Source organism: Propithecus coquereli, unplaced genomic scaffold, assembly GCF_000956105.1.
Source record: "Propithecus coquereli isolate 6110/MARCELLA unplaced genomic scaffold, Pcoq_1.0 Scaffold167, whole genome shotgun sequence".
Taxonomy (NCBI): Eukaryota; Metazoa; Chordata; class Mammalia; order Primates; family Indriidae; genus Propithecus; species Propithecus coquereli.
Window position 1 is genome coordinate 1,869,353 of NW_012141302.1, and position 20,005 is coordinate 1,889,357.

Here is a 20,005-nt window from a genome sequence, read left to right on the forward strand (position 1 = left end):
ATGGATCTGTTTTCTAGACCGAATGAAGTAATAAATTGCTGTTTGTTTTTCAGGACCCCTTTGCACTATGCAGCTGCAAATTGTCATTTCCACTGTATTGAGACATTAGTGACCACAGGGGCCAACGTTAATGAAACAGATGACTGGGGACGGACAGCTTTGCACTATGCCGCTGCGTCAGACATGGATAGAAAGTAATGGCAGCCTTGCTCATGCTTCCTCTGGGGGCAGGGCAGGGGAGCGGGGAGGTGTTGCTCAGTTGTCTTCAGACTGCTTCACAGAAACTACAAATGAAAAATCTCTCATATCCAGACCCAAAGAAGTTGGACTTGCTTCATTCCTAACCTGGGTTTTCCCATTCTGCTTGCTTTATGTGTGATTATTACATGTCACTGCACAATAGCTTCTCTTCTGTCTTCTTTGGGTTGAATACCAAGTGGAGCTGTCAAGCCCAGGTTTTCAGTTCATTCAAAATCAGTTGTTATTTATTTTGACATATACTGTAGTTTTCTTTATCACTACTTAAATGCTTCATTTGCTGTAAAACTTACATTTGCTAATATATATGTCATATGTCAAAAACATCCAACCATGCATAATCCCAAAGGCCTTCAAATGCAGTATGTGTAAACCAGGCATTATTGTTCCAAACCTGGGCATGAATGCTCTTTCAGGAGCTGGAGGAGAGGACGTTGGTTGCCCTAGGACATGTTTGGATTCCATAGGTGGCTAGGAATAGAAAACAGAAATAAGTGAAGGACAAGGCAAAAAGGTGGGGGAGATGCCCACAATTTATGAAATTGTACTCAAAGGCTTCAGGTGGGGCCTTCGCCATAGGAATACTTTTTCGTGACACTGTTTGAAGAATTATTGAATTATTTGCTGCCCTGTACTATGGAATTGATTCTGGGTCAGTCCTAACTGCTTCTCCCATAGGTCAATGGCTGTTAGATGGTGACACACAATAAGAAATACATCTTACATCATGACCCAATGCACACATTCACTTATATTTGATATGATATATTGTATATGATGTATGTAAGATGGAAATTAAAATTTCATAAAATCATATTTGCTTTTACTATGTGTGATGCATTCTGACATTTTCTCTTCTATTTTATTAGAAAAAAACCCCGGCTGACTACAACCTACTAAACTGATTTCACAATTCAGTACTGGGTTATGATCCATAGCTTGAAAAATGCTCATCCTAGTTACAGAATGCATATTATGTTTATTATATGTAAAATATATAATATGATTATATAATAATAATGTCAGATATAGCACTTTGGATCCCAAAGCCATGCAGGTTATTAATTCAGCAAACACTTATTGAGCATCTGCTGTGTGCCAGTAGATGCTATTCACTTGGAATAGAGTGAGGGTGGTGGAGAGGAGGCGGGGACACTATACTTCATCTGTTAAGAACTGGAAAAGGATCCTGGATGATGAAATGTTCTGACAGGTGAGGGGTGATTAGGACCCCCTTCCTGGGTAGATGAGAGGCTGAACTGGAAGGAGGCAGTGAGGAGCGTGGTAGGAGTCAGAGAAGTTCGAGCTAAGTCATTTCTTCTTCACTTGGGGAATTTATGGAAGGACTGGCAACTTGATTGTTGCCTTAATCACTGATACCTAGGTGGAAGTTTTAGAAAGTCATGTTCTCAGATGGGTTCTTTGGGAGAGAATAGATTTACTGGATGGCCTTGGAGAAAACGATGGATACCCTCAGGGAAAATCAGTGGTGCTTATTTCCTTTGGATTGGGGTAAAAAGCATTGAGATATAAATTGTACCAAAACCATTAACAGCTTTGCCTTTAAAAATATTAATTGCAGTTTTTTTCTATCCCTTATGCTGAGAAGTAAGACTATCTTAGGAAATGGCCATGAAAATTCAGAAGAACTTGAAAGAGCCAGGGAGCTGAAGGAAAAGGAAGCCGCGCTGTAAGTTTCTTCCCAGCTTAAGACAAGGTGCCATTTCTGATCCTTTGTCTGCTTCTCCGGTTGCCACTTTGCCTGCCTTACTATTTTGGGGTTTCACTTGGGATCTTGAGGAAATGGTATGGGCTTTCCTTTAAAGGCAAAGAAACTGTTCTCTTAATACATCCATCAGTTCTGCTATTTTCACATTGGGGAACTTTCTAAAATTGTAAGCTTTGCTTCAGCCACCACCGGGATAGGTCAGTGGTTTTTAGGGCCAGGTGTCTCAAATATCATTTCTGACTCTGCCATGCACCATGTGCCCCAGGGGACAAATTTGCCTCTTCTCAGGGCCTTAGGTTCTGCTTTTATGACCTGGGGTAACTGTTAAGATTCTGAAGACTTTGGTGTGAAATACCCCACTTGTATTTTCCCCTTGCCCCCCGCCCCACACACATCAACTTACAAACAGCCTCCCGCCCCTGCAAACAGCTGCTCCTGGGCCACCTCATCCCTCCTGCCTCTCTCTGGCTTTTGACAGAGACATAGCTGTTGCCGTGATAGGGGCTGGAGTGCCTGCCATTACCGGGGTTGATATACAGGGAAGCTCTGAGAGTCCTTTCTGCACTGTGAGTCCCAGTAAGAAGCTTACAGTGCCCACCATGGTGCCTGGCTGCTAGTCAGCGTTCAGTACCTGTTGAATAAACAAACAAATGAACTGGTGCCCACGTCTTGTGCCTTGCCCCTGTGGGACCCAGTGGATATAGTGCTCTGCCAGTCTGCAGGCACACAGTTTTCGACTTGTTTATTCTCTGCCCTGATCGTCAGAGGAACCAGTTTCTCTGTGAGTCGAATGCTTGTGTCCACTCCAGGGTCTTCCCAGCTCCCACTGGGTTCCTCCCGTGCCCAGACTGTTGTGGAAGGGTGTAGGTAGAGAGTGTAGCCCCAGTGCAAGTTGTGGGACATAACTTTGACTGTAATTGGAATGAGGACAAGAAACACAGCTATGAGAAAAGGAGAATGACCCAACATTTTGCTCCAATACTCCAAAATTTAAAATAATGATATTAGAAGTCTGTAGAATTTTAAGCTACCTCAGCAAATGCCCCTTTCTCCAGTGAACTGCAGGCTTGTCCTGGGCCAGACCAGCCCTCTTCCAGCCGATGGAGAGGGAGGGAGCAAGAGAGGCAGGGGAGGGACAGGGAACCAGCCCTGAGAGCTCTTTTATGTGAAGGGAGGCTACTCCCTGTGTCCAAGTACACCCTTGACCTCATGTGCACCTGTTGATTTTGCCTCTTATTGCCAAAATTGCTAGTCAGGGCCCTGGGAGGAGAAAAGATAAGCATCCCCACTGAAAACATGAAATTCATTTTTCCTTAGAAACAATGTGGCCAATATCCAAATTCTACAGTACTGTGTCATTATAATAGTAATGTTGATAGTGTATAGTTCAGCTATATTCTGTGGGTTTTCAAAATTACAAACTCAACTGAATTTTGGAATATAATACATTCAGAAGTTGGAGATTATGTGTCCACTAGAATGTTATTCCTATTGAATGATTTTATTTGAAAAGACAAATTTGGTTTAATGTGAGTCATACCTGGGATGTTGTCCATGGACATTTCATTACCAAAATGAAAAAGGACTTCTTCCTTATAAGGTGCAAATGACCAAAGACAGCATGATAGCAGGACTCTAATAATAGTTTGATTTATTATAAAGCATTTTATGGATAAATCATGTGCAATGTAGGTATTTAATTTAAAAAAACTTGAGTCTTTAATCAGTTCTTCTGGAAATTGATGTGTCTGTTTTAACTGTTTCTATGCGTGATTTATTTATTCCTCTTGCCTTATACCAAAAGATAGGTAAATGTCATTTAAAGGTTTTTGAGTAAACTATAGATATAAATTTTCCATTGGAAGGTCTCATTTAAAGTATAGGGTTATAGTTAGAATTTTAAAATTTCGATTTGAGTTTGAAATTGAATCAACTTAGTCTTGTAAAGGAGGTGTTTGGCCCACTGTCACAGAAATAATACTGAACTATGGAGCTTTGCTCTCTGCTTAGTTAGTCCCTCCTGTACCAGGAGGATCGGAACATTTGCAATAGGCCCTGAACAGAACTCATTAAATCCCTGAGTTCTTGGATCCTGGAGTTTTGGGCTCTTCAGCAAAGGTGGAGCCATGCTCCTTCCTCTAACCTTTTCATAAGACTGTGGCTTTTTCAGAAAAATCACAATTCTGTCTGAAAGGCTTTTAAAATTTTCTTTCTGATCTATATTCCTAATGGTATAATTGAAGGCTGTTTCTTCATATGTGCTTACAAAATTAATTCTTTATTTCTTTTAAATGTTTACCCTTTCCATTATTTTTATTATTTAGGCTATTCTTGGGTTCTTTATTATTTATTCTTTTTAACTTTCATTTTCTACGCTTTTTACTTTAGAGTGAGGTTAAAAATAAGCCCCTCCCCGTTGAGGCTTTGCCCTATGAAGTCCTGACCACTTCTTTGTTATGTTTAAGACTTTGTTTTTAGAACATGGAGCTCTAAAATTTATTATTCAGTAATTGTGATGACAGACATGCTCTGTAACTTAAGATGAGAAGAAACAAAAACCTTAATTGCCCTCTTGTTCCTAAAGCTTCTCCTGAATTCTAGAATGGCTATTTCAAACTCAAATAAAGGTAGCTACAGAAAACACACACACACACACACACACACACACACACACACACACACACACACACACACCCTTCCAACACATAAGGCTTCATTGCTGTAGAATTTTTAAAGAAACACTGAGATTCACGAGTCCTTCCTGGAACATTATAATAGAAGGATTTACATTAATTATCCCTTTTGGCCCCAAGATGTTTCTAAAATAACACCTCATCTTTATACTTACAGATGTCTAGAGTTTCTGCTTCAAAATGATGCAAATCCATCTATCCGGGACAAAGAAGGTTACAATAGCATACATTATGCTGCTGCCTATGGGCACAGACAATGTCTGGAATTGGTGAGTAGTTGTTTTGTCTTTGTTTTCTCTAACACACACACACACACACACACACACACACACACACGTACACACACCCCACCCCCCCGGAAATGCTGGTCTTAAACTCTCAACAAATGCCCTCGCTGCCTAGTTAAGTCACCAGTAGAAATCACCTTGAAGGTATTCCATGGTAAGTGACTAAATTGTTATTCACAATATGTAGATCTCATTATCCCATTTCTGTCCATCCTAATCTCAGAACTGACTGACAATTGACTCTTTTCCACATTACTGTAATCTGGGCTGGGAATGTTAGATCTGTGTATAGACAGTTTGTATTTTACAGATAGTTGGGATGTATCAGATAAACTCGGTATGTATTTTTAGGGGCAAACCTAGCATTCCACTATTGAATAACAGTGTTATAAGGTGACTTACATGACCGTTAGGTATATGGGTTTGTCATGGTCCCACATTTGTAATTTAGGAGAAGAAATTGGCAAGAGCACAACAGCAGAATTTCCTTGAATTTCCAAACCACCAAGAATCCAAACCTATGGTGTGACCAGGGAGCACCTGGTGGTTTGGAGTCTGAAACTCCTCTGTTGATATAGGTCACAAAACCCAAGCTCAGATGCCCACAGGAACCAGAAGTATAAAGTAAATGAAAGAAGTGAGCTCAGGTATAGAACAGTAAGGAGTGATGGGGATTTTGGCAGAGAGAGCATGTTCTGTCTAAAGGGAAAAATAGTCGGCTCCCGCTGGTTGAGACCAGGTGGCAGTGCATACTCAGGCTTGCTAGATCTCGAAGATTTCAAGAGAAGCTAGACAGCTAGAAATTTTCTGTTTTGAAAACACTGGGTGGGCCAGGGGAAGTGGTTTTGTGGCTGCCTCCTGCCTGCGTGCCCCCATTTGCCATCTCCTGAGCATCACCTTCAGTTCAGCTTCACCAGGACACGTGGGTGTCACAAACTCACTATCTCTGGTCCAATGATGGATACCACCTTTCCTGACTGGACTCCATCTCTGTTCCATGCCCCCTGAAAGGGAAAAGTCCTCCTTTTCAGAGTGATTCAGAGTTGTGTTGGGGGAAACACTTGCACTGTATCAGCTGCACAACCTGTTGAGAAAAGTCACGAGGTAGGAAACCAGCGATGGTGTTGGCACCTACGTGGAGATGACGGAGGCACGCCCCAGCTCTTTCCTTTGCCTCTGACTCTGCTGCCAGCCTATGAGGTTCTGCTCAGGGTCAGTCTTACTATATTTCTTTTAACTATCAATGTGGAAAATTCTCATAAAGGTCACCCAGTATGGAAATAAAAAGATGATTATTCTAGTGTTGTTTTTTGTTGCATTTATTGATGAATTCTACCTATTTTCATCATTCCTGAAGACTTCTAAGTCTTCTTTCCTGAGGTTCTTGTGAATGCTAAAGACTTCCTTGTTTGATCTTGGGGGTAGATGGCACTTTTTTGTCCTCTTGTTCTGATTCCATCATAGCTCCTCTTTCAGTTACTGTGGCTGCATAACAAAATCACCCCAAAAGTTAGTGGCTTAAAATAATAATCATCTCTCATCGTTTCTTTGGATTAGGAATTTGGAGTGGCTTAGTCGGGTAGTTCTAGTGAAGGTATCCTGGGAGATTACAGTCAGACCATGGCTGGGGCTGGCATAATCTCAAAGGCTTCCTCACTCACCTGTCAATCACCTGGGCTGGAAGACTCAAACAGCTGATATTCCTTGGGCCTGCCCCTTTCTCTCTCTCTCTGTCTCTCTCTCTCTCTTTCTCTCTCTCTCTCTGCCTTCATGAATGGTTTTCTCTAGAATGACAGTTCTAGAGTAGCTGTATGCCTTACATGGTGGCTTACAGGGGTCCAAAGGTGTCTGTGCTGGGAGAGAGTAGAAAAGGGACAGAGACAGACCATATCACTTTTTGTGATCTATCCTTAAAGTCCCACAGGGTCATTCCTGCTGCATCTATTCATCGAGGCAACCCCAGAATACAGAGAGGCTAAGCAGTCTCTACCTTTCAAAGGGAGGTGTGTCAAAGAATTTGTGAACATATTTTAAAACTACCCAGTTCCATAGGAAGATGTAGGAAGCCAGTGATTTCATGGCCTCCTATTATATGGACATGATATAGCCTTCTGTCCACAAGAATTCTGTCTGATAATGAAATCACTCCTTTGGTTAAATCAAGACTTTCCCTGTGTAATTCACAAAGAGATGATTATTTGTGGCAGTTATAAGACATTCAAAAGCAAGTAGGGACGAGTATGAATTGATATTAATTTGCAATGTCAGTTGAACAGGACCAAATTATCAATATAAATTGGCAGAAATGTGACCATGTTTGCTTTTAGGAAAGACCTGCAGTGGGTCATTTATAACACAGATGGGATGAGAATTCTACTCTCTTTTTCCTGAATGATTATAGCTGGATAGAAAGTCTCATGTATTCCCATTTTGGAATGCATTCTAAAATTCCTCTTAAGTGTCGTTTGCACTAAGCAAAGATTCTAAGCAGGCTGTAAACATTCTTATACCACCTCCCCAATCAAAACAAAACCCAACCATGAAAAGAATCCCGGACACTCCTCTAAGAGTGGAATCACAAAGCCAGGCCTTTGCAGGTATCTTATCCCCACTGCTGGCTCATCCAACTGTGAACAGATTGGGTCAGGAGATGGACAGGATGAAAGGGTTCTAGAAGGAGGGGAGAGGGAATAGGGCCTGTCCTTGACACAAGCCTTAGGTGAAGAAGTGGGGTTTTTGGAGGGGGTACCTTTTCTAATTTATTCTCTCTCTTTCTATAGGAACCCAATACCTTCATATTCCTTAAAACTCCCATTTCCTTGGGGACTAGATGTTAGGAAAGCAAACTGATTAACCAGTATGCACCAAGAAGTGAATTTCTAAGATTCTTTCACACTGCCGTGCCAGTCTTCCTCATCTCACAACACAAACACCAGTCTTCCCAGGGGTCATCCTTGTAACAAACTGTCGCGACTGCTTGGTGCTAGAGTTATGCCAATGAAAAGACATGTGGTAGCTCTGGATAGCTTATTTGAGCCTCCAAGCAGAAATTGCACAGGGAAACCTTTCTTTACTTCATAGTCCCAGGCTGTGCTTCTGGCCTGTGGAAGGAGTAGAGAGAGTAAATGAGTATTTTGTGGGCCTTGGGACTTCCCTTTCAGATCAGGGGCTTTGTCCTTTGGGACTTGGAGTAGGATCGAAGGGGAGGGTCGGTGGCCATCAGGACCAACTGACTTGTGAGGTTGATGAAATGTATCGTTGGCCCCTCCTCCCATCTAGTTGAATAATTACTGTGATTATGCATAACATTAAATAGGTATCATTAAATTTGATGTGTATTTTATTTGTCTTTGACATTAACTTGATCTGTGTTTATTGGCATTCATGGTTTATAGTTCCTGTCTGTGATCATAGGCTCAGAATTTATAAACTATACTTGTTCATTGTTCAGTCTATTTTGCTATAATCAGGAAGGAACAGAAATTATTTTAGTTGTTTTAACTTTGCTTCCCTTATACAGACTTATGTTGAATTAGTTCCGTGAGAAAAGAAAAACTTCTAAAAATTAGCATGCACTCCTTAGTCTTGATAGAATAGCCAAGGTTCAGAATTCTGCCACGTCTACCTACTTAGGCTGGTGTTCTCAGCTGGTCTTGATCAAAGATATGTGTACTATGTGTGCAAGCAAAAATCTGCCTACAAATGTGATCCGGGAGCTGTGATCAGTCATATTCAATTAGGTTCAAAATATCAAAGCAGTGCGAGGGAGACTTGGCTAATAAAGCGTCTTATGTCTGAATAAAATGTATGTTAGGGTGGAGGAAGGGAGTTGGCAAAGGAGAGCTCCAAGCTTGTCTTTCCCTCTATATGAGATGCATTCTTACTGACTCTGAAGAGAAAAATCAGGGAACCATGCCCCTATTTGGAATTTTTGAGTTTATATTGGCTGCTGTTTTTCTTTTACAATATTAAAGATTTGTCTGAGAACATAAAGATCTTTGTGGCTTTGTTACTGAAATGGAAAAATGTGCGTGCCAATATAATTACATAAATTGCCTACAGAAATTTAGAGAGATTGAAAACTCTACGCCTGTGATTAAATTCAGTCCAAGATTTTGCCATGCCAAATCACTTGGAATGTGGCTGCTTCCCCGGAACCTTCTCTCCTTTTCACTGTTACGAGCTAACTTGAGTTTCAACTGTGAGAGTAAATGGGGGTGACGAATGTCTCTGCGTATGTATTCTAGGATTTTCAGGGATTCTCTGAAGGCAGACTGAAGATGACTATGTCTTGGGCAACTCAACACTGAAATTGGGCTGCTTTCAAGTAAACCCCTCGATGTTTTAGGTTGTTCTTGTATTTATCACAGAACTTTAGGAAACCATTACCACCTGGCTCTGAGTAACTATATGCAGTGGTACCCAACCTTTCTGGCACCAGGGACCGATTTCATGGAAGACAGTTTTTCCACAGACTGAGGGTAGGGGGCTGGGGTGTTGTGGGTGAGGGGGAAGGTAGTGCGGAGCTCAGGCAGTGATACACAGCCTGTTCCCTTACAGGCCATGGACCTGTACTGGTCTGGGGCCTGGGGGTTGAGGACCGCAGACTATATGTATCTGTGCAAGATGTACTTACATTGGCAGTGTCTAGTTAAGCTTCTGAAGACTAAGAAAGTAGGATACAGAAAAGGAGTTAAAGAAAAAAAAAAGAACTACTGAGTGGTCATCTGAGGACAAGAAGATGAAAAACCAGTAAACTTGAACCTCAGCCCCATACAAGTGTCTGATGACTTTTTTTCTGTCCCCAGAGGTGCTGCTAAGTGATGAACTGGGGAGTACATGACCTCCCAGCAGGCAAACTTCCAAGGGGCTGTGTTCTCTGGAAACCTCAACAATGCTGGTCTTGTTTTTTCTTCTGTTTAATTCAGTTGGAGAGAAACATAAAACCTCATGAGGAACTCTCATTAAGGTAGAGGGTGAGCATAGATATTTTGATGCCACTGGCATTCTTTCACTGCTGTGAATATAAATATAAGTTCACAAATTTTGAATCAGAATTTAGACAGAAATCTATATTCAGAACAGTGGGAGAGACAATATTTTATGATACAGTGTTCCATTTATTTCTTTGTAATATGGCAGAAAAAACTCTTTTGGCTTTACTGTGAATGAATTTGGCAACTGATGAAAGAATCATTCAACGGGACATATTAAAGTAGTCAATGTCAGTTTCACCTTCAATTGAGGGCCCAGAACCATGGGGCCATGGCCCCCACATTTCAAAGTGAGATACTAGTGTTTCAACCTATGGTCCCCTTACCCATTTCTAAAGTTAGAGTTGGAAAGAACAAGAAGCTAGAGATCAGAGAGAAGGTTTCTTTGGAGCTGGCTCTGCTGTGAATCTCACCACCCGCCATGGCAGTGGAGAAAGGGTACTTTCTGCTTACCCCAAGCCCAAGTGAGGGAAGCTTCAAGGAGATTGCTTGCATATCTGATTTGTGTCCCACACAACTTAGGAGGCATGCTGGACTGACATGTGATATATGTAAAGACTGACTGGGAATGGCTCTGAGCAGAGCTTGCTTGCCAGGCAGTTAAAGAAGGCTGTGTTTGAGAACTCACTCCATCCTCAGCAACCATGGGTCAAAGTGTATGTTTCCCAAATGTGAGCTAAGGCCCAGAACTGGCCCAGGGTTCTCCTGGATCCTGCTCAAGGGGACTGCCTGAAAAAGTAGGGAGACCAGTATTCCAAGGGCATAGGAGGACATATGAGCTACCAGCAGAGGGGGTACGTTCACCCAGGCAGAGGGAACTGTAGGTGAGAGGCCCCAGTGAGGGGAGTGGTGGAGAACCTAACTCACATCCAAGACAGGGACAGTTTTCAACATTTGACCCAGTCAGAGGATCTCACTGCCAAAGGGTGCCAGTCAGTAAGACAACTGCCCCTGCTCCCTGTGTGTCCTTCCTTCCCTATTCCCTTCAGTCCTGGAGGAGGCAGAGGCAGCCGATGAGGGGACAGGAAGAGAAGCCCAAGGCTGGGGAACAGAAAAATCATCCCTCACCTTCACCTGCTGCAGTCTTTGGGGAAAGGCGGGGAGAAGCTTCAGTGTTAAACAGCATTCAGAGTTTGTGATAATCACACTGGAGTAGATAGATTAATTACAGACAGGAAGTTATGTTTTTAAAGAAAATGCCCAGAGAACTTTTTATTATTTGTTAGAGGTTTTATGTAAGGGGTCAGAAAAGAAGTAACCGTAGAGTAGGGAAAAAGAGAATAAGGTGATTGATTATAGCCGTCAGCAAAAACCGATAGAACTGAAAGGATAAATAGAGAAATCCACAATTATACTTGGAGACTTTAGCATCTTTCTTTCAACAGTTGCTAGAACAACTAGACAGAAAGTCATTAGGCATATAGAAAAACTTAGTAACACCATCAACCAAGAAGAATCGAAGTAATATAGAGTGTGTTCTCTAACCGCAATGGAATAAAACTAAAAATCAATAACAGAAAGACACCAGGAAAATCACCAACACTGGAAAATTAAAAAGCAGGCTTGTAAATAATTCATGGGTTAAGAGAAATTCTCAGGAGAAATTAAAGAAATGCATTGAACTGAATGAAAATGAAAGTGCAACAAATCAAAATTTGGGGACTCAGCTAAATCAGTGCTGAAAAAGAAATCTATGGCACTAAATGCTTACATTAGAAAAGAGGAAATGTTTCAAGTCAGTGATCTAAGTTTCTACCTTAAGAATCAAAAAAAAAGAGTAAAATGAACCCCAAAAAAGCAGAAGATGGACTTAGAAATGGCAGCAGAAATAAATGAAATTGAAAACAGAAAACCAATGGAGAAATTCAGTGAAATAAAGATCTGGTTCTTTGAAAAGATCAGTAAAATTGACAAACATCTAGCAAGACTGACACAGTAAAAAGGAGAGAGAAAACACAAATTATCAATATCAGGAATGAAATGGGGGACATCGCTATAGACCTTGCATACATCAAAAGGATAAGGGAATATTCTGAATAGCTCTACACACATAAATTTGACAACTTAGATTAAATAGACCAATTCATTCAAAAACACAAACTACCACAATTTATTCAGCATGAAGTAGATCCTTTGAATAACCCTTTAACTATTTCAAAAATGGAATTGAACAACTTCCTGAAATCTCCAGGCCCAGATGATTTCACTGGAAAATACTATCAAATATTTGAAGAGTTAATACAATTCTGTACAATCTCTCCTGGAAAATCAAAGTGGAGAGAATCTTTTCCAATTCATTTATGAAGCTGATATTCTGATACCAAAACCAAAGATGGTACCAAAAAGAGAGAGAGAGAGAACTATAGACCAATATCTCTCCTGAATATGGATGCAAAAATTACCAAGTAGAATTTAGTAATACATATAAAGAATTATATACCAGGACCAATGGGATTTATTAAAGGATTGCAAGCCTTTTCCAATATTTGAAAATAAGTCAGTGTAATTTAGCATATTAACAGGCTAAAGAAGAAAAATCACATGATCATACTGATCTATGCAGAAAAAAACTTTTGACAAAAGTTAACACTTATTCATGACAAAAACAAGCAACAAAAACATCTCTCAGAAAAATAGGATAGAGGGGAACTTCCTCAATTTGATAAAGATCATCTAACAACTTGATAAATAACAGCTAACTTACTTAATGGTAAAAGACAGAGTGCTTTTTTCCTAAAATGTCTGCTTTCACCACTCTTACTCAACTTCGTGCTGGAAGTTCTAGCCAAAGCAATAAGGCAAGAAAAGGAAATAAAAAGTATAAAGATCGGAAAGGAAGAAATAAAACTTTCCCAATTTATAGATTACATGGTTGTCTACATAGAAAATCCCAAGGAATCAGCAAAAAAACTCCTAGAAGTAATAAGTGAGTTCAGCAAGATCATAAGATACAAGATAAACATACAAAAATCAAATTACCTGTCTGTATACTAGGAATAGATATGTAGACATCAAAACTAAAAATATAATGTTATTTCCAACTGCACAAAAAGTGAAATCTGAGATTGGTATACTAAAACCACAAAATACTGATGAAAGAAATCATAGAAAATCTTTTAAAAATGGAGAGATATTCTGTGTTCATGATGAGAAGATAGTAAAGATGTCAATTCTCCCCAAATCTATAGATTTAATGCAATTCCTACCAAAATTCCAGTAGGTTTTTTATACATAGATGTATTTCTAAAATTTATATGGAATAATGAAAAAACTAGAAAGTTAAAACAATTTTGAGAAAGAACAACAAAGTGGGGAAAACCAATCTACCTAATTTTAAGAATTGTTTTATAGCTTGAATATATATATATATTATATTCTTGTGCCAATACCTCATAGTCTTGATTATGTAGAGGGATAGACATATAGATCAATGGAACAGAATAGACAACTCAGATATAAACCCACATAAATATGCCCAGCTGGTTTTTGACACAGGTGCACAAGCAATTCAGTGAAGGAAAGAAAGAGTTTTCAACAAATGGTGCTGGAGCAATTGGACATCCACAGGAAAATTAAAAATTCTTGACCCAATCTTACATTTTACACAAAATTAGCTCACAATAGATCACAGACTTAGAGGTAAAACATAAAACATAGAAGAAAATCTTTGGGGTCTAGGACTAGGCACCAGAGTTCTTGACAACGATTAAAAGAAACGATTGCTAAATTGGACTTCATTAAAATTGAAAACATTTGCTTTGTGAAAGATTCTGTTAGTGTGAAAGGAAAAGCTGCAGACTAGGAGAAAATATTTACAAACCACATATCTGACAAAGGACTAGTATCTAGAATATATAAAGAATTCTCAAAACTCAACAGATAAAAAACACACAAACAATCCCATTAGAAAATAAGCAAAATACATGAACAGTTACTTCACTGAAGAGGATATACAGATGGCAAATAAGCACATGAAAAAGATGTTCAACATCATTAGCTGTTAGGAAAATGCAAATTAAAACCACAGTGAAATAACACTACGTGCAAATCAGAATGGCTAAAATAAAAACAGTGACCACACCAAGTGCTTGTGATGATGTAGAAAAAGCAGATCACTCATTTATTACTTGCTAGTGGCAATATAAAATGGTATAGCTACTCTGCAAAGCAGTTTGGTAGCTTCTTGAGAAACTAAACATGCTACTCCTCTGTGACTCAGCAATTGCAATCCTGAACATTTATTCCAGAGAAATGAAAAGTTATGTTCACACAAAAACCCATACACAAATGTTTATAGTAGCTTTATTTGCCCTAGCCAAAAACTGGAAACAGCCCAAATGTCTTTCAACTGGTAAATGATTAAACAAACTGGTATATCCATATTTTTGTTACTTTTTGGCAGTAAAAAGGAATGAATTCTTGATATATGTAACAACCTGGATCAATCTCCAGTGAGTGAAAAAAAAGCCAGTCCAAAAGGTTACATGCTGTATGACTCCATTTATCTAAAAGTTACTGAAGTGATGAAATTATAGAATGAAAATAGATTAGTGGTTGCCACTTAGAGATTAAGAAGGGGGTGGGAAATGTAAATGAGTCTGGCTATAAAAGGGCAACGTGAGGAATCCATGTAGCAATGGAAATGTTCTGTATCTTGACTTTATCAAGATTATTAGTATCTTTTATCTGTATCAATATCCTAGTTGTGATACTGAACTATAGTTTTGTAAGATGTCACCATTGGGGGAAACTGGGTAAAATATATACAGGATCTCTCTATATTTCTTGTAATTACATGTGAATCTACAACTGTTTAAAATGAAGTTTAAATAAAAAATACATGTATCTAAAGAAAATTTAACCTCTTTAGAAGAGGATAGTAGAAGAGTATATCTTGGTAAATGAAGTTGATTAGCCCTTAGCTATATTGCTTTAATGAAGACCTACCATAGAAATCCAGCTGGAAAACAGAATTGGTAGCTCAGGATGTTCTACCCCTGCCATTAGACTGTGTGCTCCTTGAGGAAACAGATGTTCCCTCCCACCCCTTCTCAAAGGGGATCTAGCAGAGTGGTAGAGGTACAGGACCTGGAGCCAGATCAAATTCAGATTCTGCCTGTACTAACTTTGTGTGATCTTGGTTGACCTCTCTGTGCCTTAGTTTCCTCATTGGTAAAACGTGCATAATGATAGCAGCTATCTCACAGCGTTGTTGTGAGAATTCAGTAAGTCAATGAATTCAAAGTACCTACAACCGTGCCTAGCACATAAGCCATTCACTTAATGCCTTTGTATCCCTAACACCTAAATCAGAATCTGGCCCTCGGTGGATCCTCTGTTAAGTATTTGTTTACTGAAGTGTGTTAATAATAAAGATGTGGTTATGTAGGTTATAATATATAATATTTTTTCTAAAGCAAATTTAGCTTTTGCTTATTTCATGTTTTTGATGTTAAAATTGCTTTGCATTCCCTAATCATAAAGTAGCAATGGAAAGAAGCATTAGGACCACTGAGGTGATAAAGCCAGTTTTGGATTAGACATTGTCTTCGACTAAGCCCTAGTTCAGTTATCTACGTGTGTCACCTAATCTAGCTTTAACCACTGCCACCTTGAACACTAAATTGTTCAACATTTAAACTACATTAGTTCTTAGAAAGACCACCTTATCCAAAAATCAATGCATGCAGCTCCACCGCAGAGCTTGGCCCACTCAGGAGTCTCTGGCAGCAGATCTTTTAACTTCTTTTCTCTGGGAGGAAGGTTCCAACTCTGTATCTCTAACCTCAATCTCCTCCAGGGTCCAGGTTTATCTATCAAATTGCCTCCTGGGCATCCCCATCCAAAGGACTTGCTGGAACAGGAGTAGGCTCTGAACTTTATAGCATCAAAGCTCATGGAACTTTGATCAAAAAAATATGGTCATCAGACCCTCTTTCCTTAAAAGAATCAATACCTCAAACAAAACAAAACAAGCCCCTAATTTCTCTTTCAAAGCCTTTTCTCATGGGGGAGAAGTTTAACAACCAAGCTTATTATTTTTAATAAAGTCATAATAATGAACATTTATGGTAAGCATGTTGGCCTGGGCCCTGTTTCTGCATGGTCTAACTCTCAAAACAGCACTCTGCAATAGCTCCTCTGATTATCCATATTTCACAGATGCAAAGTGCAAAGAAATTAAGTAACTCCTCCTGGATTATATAGTTGGTGTGATGTAGAACCAGGATTCAAACCTATGTCTATCTCACTCTAAATTCCAAGCTTTTAACTATTGTGCTGTGCGGTACTGTCTGGAAAACTGGCACACTCCAGAATTTTTTGTTTTTGTTTTTGGTTTTTTTTTTTTTTTTGAGACAGAGTGTCACTCTTTTGCCTGGGCTAGAGTGAGTGCCGTGGCGTCAGCCTAGCTCACAGCAACCTCAAACTCCCGGGCTCAGGCGATCCTTCTGCCTCAGCCTCCCGAGTAGCTGCGACTACAGGCATGCGCCACCATGCCCGGCTAATTTTTTCTATATATTTTTAGTTGTCCAATTAATTTCTTTCTATTTTTAGTAGAGACGGGGTCTCGCTCTTGCTCAGGCTGGTCTCGAACTCCTGAGCTCAAACAATCCGCCCGCCTCGGCCTTCCAGAGTGCTAGGATTATAGGCGTGAGCCACCGCACCCGGCCCACTCCAGACTTTTGAAAGACAAAGCTGTCTCAGGGCATCTGAATTCCACATCAACTAAGACAGTGACACTCAGCCAAGATGCCACTGAGATGAGTGGTCTTCAGGCTTTATCACATGGAAGCAGGAGAACCTTGGACAATACCAACAACAGTTACATGTGTCATCCATTCTTTTAATAGCTTTGTATGACTAGCAGTCTGCAGTTTCTTTTTCTGTCAGGAGTGTAGAACCCCCTGATGGCATTACCCACTCAGTGAGGGGTAAAACAACTCCGGCTACGGCTCTCAAGTGCATCCCACTGTTTGAAATCTGCAGTGCTGACCCCGGGACTTCTGCACACATTTTCATAAAAGCACTCTTACTTGGACCCAGCCTTCCTCCTGGAATCTCTGTTCGGCATCTTTGTAACAGCTGCTGTTAGCTTGGCATCACTCTCCTTACGATAACAGCTGCCAGGGATGAGCGCTTCCAGCTAGAGGAAGGAAAGTGACTTCCCAGCAAGATTGTTTCTCCAAAGATGCCTTATCCTTGGCAGCTGCTAAGACTCCTCATTTGTGAAGTCTAGACCAGGTCCCTATAGTGATCACGTCCCTTCTTGATCCTCATTCAGTTACAGAAAACGTAGAGGCCTCCAGTCAGAATAAGAGCTCACATACACACCTGTGCTTGCAGGTCATGGGGTTGTGGTGCTCACAAAGAACAAAGAGCCTTTCGAAGATTCCAAAGGAGGGCAGGGGCCTGGCCATCTGTGACAGCTGAAGGAATATTCAGAAAAACAAAATCCCTCAGCAATACTGGAGATTCATTTTCTCATATGAGCAGATCCTCACAACCTAAGTAGTAACATCACTGGATTTAAATTCTATGGATAAAAAATTAGCACTTTGTTAATATTAACAAAATAGTTTTGTTAATATTAAACAACAAAATTGGTCACTGGGAAGGCAATTTAGTATATTTTAGAGTCACAATTTCATAGCATTCTTTTTCTAGGGAAAATTTATAGTTTTCCAAACACATGATTTATTTTACACAGAAAATTATTTAAATTGCATAAAGTCTTTTTTAGTGTATAGCAATCTTCTTTTGGTCTCAAATTCCTCACATGGATGTGGGACAAACTATAGTAGGAAATAACCCAAAGCAACCATTTCAGACAAGCAGTATATGTTTGGCGCCATTCTCTCTTAAAATATATCTTTTAAATGAAGGGACTGTTACAAATAAGATATTTGATTAGTTAGTATTTCCTGTGCACTGGTCTTTTTAAGGCTCTACAGGTTACTAGCAGTTAGTGAGATTGAAGATCAGGGTCTCCACTTCAGCTTGTAAAGTTCGTCAGCTTTAGCAGGACTCCTTATCAGTCACACAAGACTGATAAACAAGAACATCCTTTGTGAGTGTACGGTGAAAAGTCCAACTGCTAAGAGGACCGGGGGATTCACGTCATCTACCACAGCTATGTTCCCTTCCAAGTAGGGGATCTAATTTTACAAACTGAATAAAGATCAGAAGTTTTCTTCCTGAGTATAGAATTAAAATCAAAGGAATTGAGTAAAAGTCAGTGATCTCTAGCTCTGGTGACCTCTTGTATCCTCTCTTCTTCAAGACTCGGTGCCTTACCAATCAGAATACCTTTGGTGACTGTCCAGGAGTCCTGTCCTCTAGACAGGGCTAGAGAAACTCTTACCACTGGCACTATTTTTCCTAGACTCCATAGAAACTGACCTCGGAGACCATTAGGATAACTTCCAAGGTGTGTCTTCTCTTACATTAGCTAAAGCTAGCTAATGTAAAGGTAGCTACCTTTAGCTAATGTAAGATAATGGAGTAGATTATAGGGGAATGTGCTAGGAACCGTGGCTGACACAGGAATATATTAGGCATGGATGTTACTTTCATGGAAATTATAATGTCGTTTGGGAGGTAAAACACGTAAAATATAAATATTGACTCAAAATATCACCTACATTTTCTAGTTCTCCACAGGGTAATAATAGGATAATAATAGCCACCCCCAATTATTTCTCTGGCCCTGCCCCCTCCTATTCTCCAGGAGCTCTGGCTCTGCTCCAGTTCCTTCTGAAGGAAGAGCTTTTGGCATGTTTCCCATGTGCTCTCTGCACTTCTCATGGCAATCACAGGACAACCCACTGTTTTCCTCTCTTGTTCTTACTTTCTGTGGTGGTATCTCCCATTCCTGTTTACACCCAAAAGACTGTTTGGTTGCAGATGTCCGGTAAAGACACTGCTTTTATTGCTTCCCACCCATGGCAGTGCAGAGGCTGCCAATGCCTGTGCCCAGTGTGTGGAGTCTGTGCGCAGCTACCTGCAGTGCCCTGGCCAGTTCCCAAGACCTTCCCACACAACAGCGCAGGCCTGAGCCCATGGGAGCTCATCCAGAGGAGGGGCTGTGCGGTGCAATCGAAAGCTCCAGGACTTCCACATTACACAGGACTGCTTTGGAATGCCAGCCCCGCCACTACCTAGCTGCAAGGTCTGTGAACATTTTACTTCACTTGTGTGAGCCTTCATATCTTGCCTAATATGTCAAATGGGGGTTAGGTTGTTCAAAGCATTAAGTGGAAGGATATAAGTGAATCCTCAAAAAATTAAAAATAGAACTACCATATGGTTCAGCAATCCCACTTCTGGATGTATATCCAAAGGAAATGAAATCAGTATCTCAAAGAGATGTCTGTACTCTTGTGTTCACTGCAGCATTATTCACAATAGCCAAATTATTCAAACAACTTAAGTGTTCACTGATGGATGAATAGATGATGTGGTATACACACACGTATGTGCACACACACATACACACTCTGGAATATTATTCAGCTTTAAAAAAGAAGGAAATCCTGCCATACATAGCAACATGGATGAACCTAGAGGACATTATATGTTAAGTGAAATAAGCCAGACATAGAAAGAGAAATACTTCACAAACTTGCTTACATGTGAAATCTAAAAAAGTTGAACTCATAAAAATAGAGAGTAGAATGGTGGTTGCCAGGGGCTGAGGGGTGAAGGAAATGGGGAGATGGTCAAACGAAGTTTCAGTTATGCAGAATGAATAAGTTCTGAAGATCTAATGATGCATAGTCCATAACACTGTATCGTATGCTTGCAGTTTGCTACAAGAGTAGACCTTAAGTGTTCTCATCATACACACACACACACAAAAAGGTAACTATGTGAGGTAAAAGCACTCTTACTTGGACCCAGCCTTCCTCCTGGAATCTCTGTTCGGCATCTTTGTAACAGCTGCTGTTAGAGATGTGGTTATGTAGGTTATAATATATAATATTTTTTCTAAAGCAAATTTAGCTTTTGCTTATTTCATGTTTTTGATGTTAAAATTGCTTTGCA

At 40.1% G+C, this 20,005-nt stretch overlaps 1 protein-coding gene across 1 annotated transcript in view; it reads left to right on the forward strand.

Moving 5' to 3' along the window:
* Window positions 1-20,005, forward strand: part of LOC105808073 (serine/threonine-protein phosphatase 6 regulatory ankyrin repeat subunit B-like) — a 69,876-nt gene continuing 49,871 nt past the window's right edge. The window contains exons 1-3 of the mRNA XM_012641636.1: window positions 1-194; window positions 1,868-1,948; window positions 4,838-4,949. Of these exons, the coding sequence (XP_012497090.1) occupies window positions 1-194; window positions 1,868-1,948; window positions 4,838-4,949 (387 nt within the window). The remainder of the gene's footprint in view (window positions 195-1,867; window positions 1,949-4,837; window positions 4,950-20,005) is intronic.